Genomic DNA, 5,381 nt, shown 5'->3' with positions numbered 1-5,381 from the left:
CTTGGTGTGACTTTGTAGTATACACAACAAAAGGGTTGATAATTGATAGAGTTAAATTTTATGTTCAGCATTGGGAAACATTGCAAAGAAGAATTTTAGATTTTTATTTCAAATTTATACTTCCTGAGATTATAGATTCAGAAGATATATAGGATTTAGGATTTTTTACTTGTTATTCACTTTTTTCATGGCTTTGATATTGATTTTTTTGGTGATGTCTTTTCTTTTGATTTAATAGCAGAAAACCGTTTTGAAATCTTAATTGTTTAAACCGAATGAGAAACAGGAGTTTTTATTCTACAGTATTCAATGATCTTACTTTTGTCATGCTTTGAGTGCCATTTATATTTTTTAAAATAATATTTGATTGACATTATCTTGTGTTTTTTTCTATTTTTTTATTTTTATGATTATGATATTTTTGTACATTTCTTTTTTATTATTAGATTGCCTTTTTGTAAATTTAATGCTGAGCACTTACAAAAAAATTACTTTATGATAGTATAATCAATTCAATGTTGTCCAGTACTTAATTCATATCTGAAAATCAACTTGTTATGAAATAAATCACTTAACCTTTGAAAAAGTTTAGTACAAACTTATTAATTTCGAACAAAGAAATTTTTGTGAGCAACTATGTATAGATAGTAGTTGAATTTTAGAAGTCCAAAAAAGTACAATGTTTTGTTTCCATATAATACATTCTCTAATTTGTATGAAAATTATGTTCTCATCGAGTCGAGGCACGACTTGTCTTATTGTTATCTTCAATGTCCCTTCAATGATCCTTATTGTTTTTGTTATAGAGCTTAGGTCCTTAATTTGCCTAAAATCCTGATTAATGCTCCTTCAAAACTTTTTTGAAGCTAACTTGAGACTGCTTGAGAGAGGAAAAGTGCTTAAATGCATAATCCTTTTTGGCAGTGGGAGATCAAAGACATTATTAGTTGGGGGTAAGGTATAAGATTTCTTATTTTTATTATTTTAAAAATTATATTTTCTCTTTATTCCCTCCAGCCACATAAAACACACATTGTATGAAGACATACCTTTTTCTCAGAATCGTTGGGGGGGGTAATTCTTTCTTGGACCACCCACTCCAGAGAAAAGATCCAAAATTGGGGGGAGGTGTTATAAAATGATATTGAGGATGGAAACTCCAGTTCAACCCACAAATGAACAGTCCCCTGGTCCCCCTTATACTATAATAATTAAGATAACAGAATATTTTTTATTATTATTTTTACTACCAGGACCAAAATCTTGCGAATATTTGTGTTTCGTAGAATTTAATTTCACGGATTTGTCCAAAAACCGCTTAATAAAATTCTGCGAAAATTTGTTCTGTGAAAATTTCTTTCCTTTAAGGTATAAAACTAATCTGATCAATCTAAGAATAAATAACTTAGATATAACATAGTAAACATTTTATAAAATGTGCTAAAATTCTAAAAAAAGATCTGAAATGTTATGTATAAATTAGCCTATAAAGTTCTATAAAGCAACACTTTTGGGAGGTTTCAGGGGATTATTGGAGCAGACTAAAGTAAACGAGAGAAAACTAAAAAATTCCAGAAATACTTTTTTCAGCCAAAATGATAAAAAACCCAAAGCCTTAGCTTGAAGTTCAATAAAAGGGGGGAAATATTCAAATTCAGTAAAATATGACTAAAGCTTGGTGAAAAGTCATTTGTAATATTGAAAATTAGTTTACTTTTTGTTCTTTAAAATTGGCTCTTGAAAGTTACATAGAAAACCACATACTGATATGATCTGGTTCAAGGAGCCCAACATATTCACAGGTATAACTCTGTCAAAAATGTGGAAACATTTAAGTCTCTGTATCATTCGTTCCACATGAATCCTTTCTGCCGCAATCTGCTGACTGTTCACTACTTCACCACCTTCAAGTTGTTCACGACCCCTTAAAAAAAGAAGGCATTATAAGTTCAATTCCAAGAGGTTTCAAATATTCATCTATTAGAAATCCTCTGTCTGCCATAATAGCATCACCTCTCTCCCATAATTCAGGATATAAAAATCCACTTTTCACAACAATGTTTTTATCAGTTATACTGCCAGGAAAAGCAGACGAAATAAAAGTAAATCCACCCCCTGGTGCAATACCAACAAGAACTTTCACGGTTGTATGGCTCTTATAATCAGAGTATAACAATTTGTGTGCAACTAATGATGATGGGACAGCAACTTTAAATTCAACACAATCAATAATACATCTTGTTTTTGGAAATTTTTCTTTCATTGATTTCGGCATGACTTGATCTATTTGGGCTCGTGTTGGCCATATACAAATTGAGCCAAACTGGACATACATATAGTTAATCCAAGTAAGCACTGTGTTGGAAACAGATCCCTCTGATATACCAAAGAGAAAACTTAAATGTTCAATATCATGGTTTCCTCTGAGCCTGACCATTGTCAGGAGAAAACTTTCAAACGCAGAGAGTGTCCTGGGTCTACCAGCTTCTGAAACACCCTTTACATCCTGGTTGTTATACAATACAACATTCTCTCCCATATGCCCAGAGTTCAGTGTAAAAAATACAGATTTGAAGATGTGCACAGTGGGGAATGTTGTGTGGTGCTTGCAGCTTTTGTCACTAGACATTACATGATCAATGAAACTATTCTTGACAGTCTGCATTTTCAGTTGCTGTTTCAATAGTCTGTTTTCTTCGTGGACTTCATGATATTTTGTTTGCCAGTCAATTTCAATGTTCAGGTGGGTGATGCATCAATTTCTGGATCAACCTCTCTATACTTTTTCCGAGGAGACGGGCGAAGAGTCGGTTTCTTCCGCTTGTTAGGGTTAGAGGAACTGGCTTCGAAGGCTTCTTCTTCAGTCAAATAAGGTACTACAGTTTTCTTATCTTTCAACCTTTTACGCGTACCTCCAGGAGGTCGATGAATATCTTCAGTACGGAAGTGTTTCTCACAAAGAGTTGTTGCTTTAGTCACCTTGAAATTGTCTTTTCCATTCACCCTTTTTATTCGACTGCACCACAAAGACAGTCTATCTTTGTCCTCAGGAAATGTAAAAAACGACAATTCAGATGGAACTCTTTCTCCTCCTTCACCTTCTTTTAACCCTTTATTATAACATCCCCATGCAGCACATTGTCTTCCAAGTGTAGGCTTGTGATATTTCTTTGCTTTCTTCTTTGTTGATGACTCTGAAGGCACATCTGCAAGCTTTTCGTCCGCCATCTTGTTTGTTATGATTTGACGGAACAACATTTGCGTTTTCATGTATGCGCATAATATGAAAGCCTATTGCTTTATTTTTTGCAGAATAAATCTACTGGACAAAAATGACATTAAAGCTGAATCTCTTTATATTGCCGTATTTCGCCGGGGCACTTGATTTTAGGTGCCTTTTATTAGAAACTAGATTATATATCTTATATATGTTATTTCATAATTAGAGATTTCCGATTTCTCGTACTTGATCGATTCGTAGGTTTAATAACCTTTTAGAGAAAAGACCTTTTGGGGTTTTTGCTGAGTAAAGAGAAAATCCCAGATATTTCCAAATTTTCTAATATTAGAAAGTCTGGCGTTTATTAGAGGACTGCGCTTATTGGAGGAAATACGGTATGAGTAGAATATTATTGAATAGAAAAAACAGTTGAACTAAATTGAGAAAGAAGATGAAAAATGAAGACAAGAAAATTTTCAACTTTTGGTGGAATCGTAGAATATAGAAATGTGCTAGTATAATTACCATTTATAATTTACCGCTTATAATTTTCATTCTCTAATCTTACAACATCATCATGCGAAAGAATTGTTCAAAAAAAATTATTCAGATAAACATATTAAACGAAGTTTATGACTGGTTGGCTCTCAAAAGTAATTAAAAACAGAACAACCGTCTATCTCAAAACGTTTTGCCATATCTTTTCACCTGAATAATTTTTTTTCACAGTGCGATGATGTTCTAAGATTAAAGAATCACTCCCACGAAATTGGTAATTATAGCACACAATTCTACCAGAAGTTGATTTTCGCCGAGATTTGCGCCTTCTTCATTTTCACCTTCAATATTTTTTCAACTGTTTTCCTAATAATGTTTCACTCGTAAATATCTTAACGAGCAAAAAACCGCAATCTAGTTCAATTCAAGTTCTATGTTACAACCGTTTTCTCCACTGCAGATTCTTTTGAGACAGATTTTAGCAGCATTTTTACATGAGTGATTCTATTCATGTTCTATTCTGGGATCCATTTTCGGTATCCGAATGTGAGAATACCATTCAGCATTCAGATTATCCTCTTCTGACATATGGTATATTGACCAATTTCTTTTTTCAACAGTTCAATGAATAAGAATTTTACAGCTAACAATTATTACCAAATGATCCGTCCATTTCTTCTTCTCTGGCGTCATTTGGGGTTTGATATCTCTAATTTCTCCCAAGATTTTATATAGTCAACTATTTTTTCTGGGGATCATATTCAAAACTAGATTGGATTTCCGTATACATCCGATCCTTACGCGACCCGAAAGTAGACGGGTCACGTTGATTGATTTTTCTTCAAGATTTTTCGTGTTTGTAGTTTGCAAAATTTGATTTTTTTGTCCATTATATTGTACACTAGCTGGCAAGCCAGTGTCGCATGCCGCTGGCGCGCGACATATCGCTTCGCTCTATTTAACCAGTAGAACATAGCGCAATTTGACGGAAATAGTTGTATTTGATCTCGTGGCGTTCGAAGTCTAATTGGAAAAGTTAAATAGTTTTCTGTTCAAATAGCCGTGTCAGACTGCTGTAAAACGCCTTAAAATAAACTGAAATTCGACCAAAGGTTCGCTGACTTAATAAGTGAGAAAAATCACATTTAGATCCTAAGTCCCCTATGTATCAGCAAATTTTTGAGACTTTATAAAAGACTAATTAAGAACATTATTAGGCTTGAAACCAAAAGCTTTAAGAACATCAGAAAGCTTCTAAAAAAACGGGCATTTCTTCATTTCAAAATAGAGAGTAAACTTGAGTCAGCTAAAAGTAATTTCTTTAAAGGGACCCCTCGCTTGTTTGTGATCTTTAGGAAATCAAACTATATTGGTCCAAAAACCCCTAACAGCATATTCAAAGAACATAAAACTTACTGCTAGTTCCTGTAGAGATATCGAAAAATTCCTCTGAAAACAGTACGGCGTCTCCGTCTGACTGAAACCAACACAACCAGGGCTCATTGGGAGTTCTGAAGCTGATACCGATTCTCCATAAACCCGCAACTCGACACCAAGCAAAGAGTTTTTCTTTGGAGAAGAGCGTGGATTCTAGACTGTTCGAACCAGAGCTGGCATCTACACTCGTACTGTAATTTTCCAGTGCATTTGTGTCGGCAAATTG

The 5,381-nt window shown here is 33.9% G+C and overlaps 1 protein-coding gene across 1 annotated transcript; it reads right to left on the bottom strand.

Annotated features, from left to right (window-relative positions):
• Window positions 1-2,739: 2,739 nt before the first annotated feature.
• LOC136805978 (THAP domain-containing protein 1-like) lies at window positions 2,740-3,228 on the bottom strand. Its single transcript, XM_067062563.1, has one exon. It carries the CDS (start codon window positions 3,226-3,228, stop codon window positions 2,740-2,742), a length of 489 nt encoding a protein of 162 aa, XP_066918664.1.
• Between the last annotated feature and the right edge of the window lie 2,153 nt (window positions 3,229-5,381).

This window comes from Clytia hemisphaerica, unplaced genomic scaffold (assembly GCF_902728285.1).
Source record: "Clytia hemisphaerica strain Z4C2 unplaced genomic scaffold, Clytia hemisphaerica genome assembly, whole genome shotgun sequence".
NCBI lineage: Eukaryota > Metazoa > Cnidaria > Hydrozoa > Leptothecata > Clytiidae > Clytia > Clytia hemisphaerica.
This window is presented reverse-complemented; position numbering and strand designations above follow the sequence as displayed.

Excerpts from the sequence above, each read along its gene's own strand:
- LOC136805978 (XM_067062563.1), bottom strand. The coding sequence starts at position 3,228 with ATGGCGGACGAAAAGCTTGCAGATGTGCCTTCAGAGTCATCAACAAAG.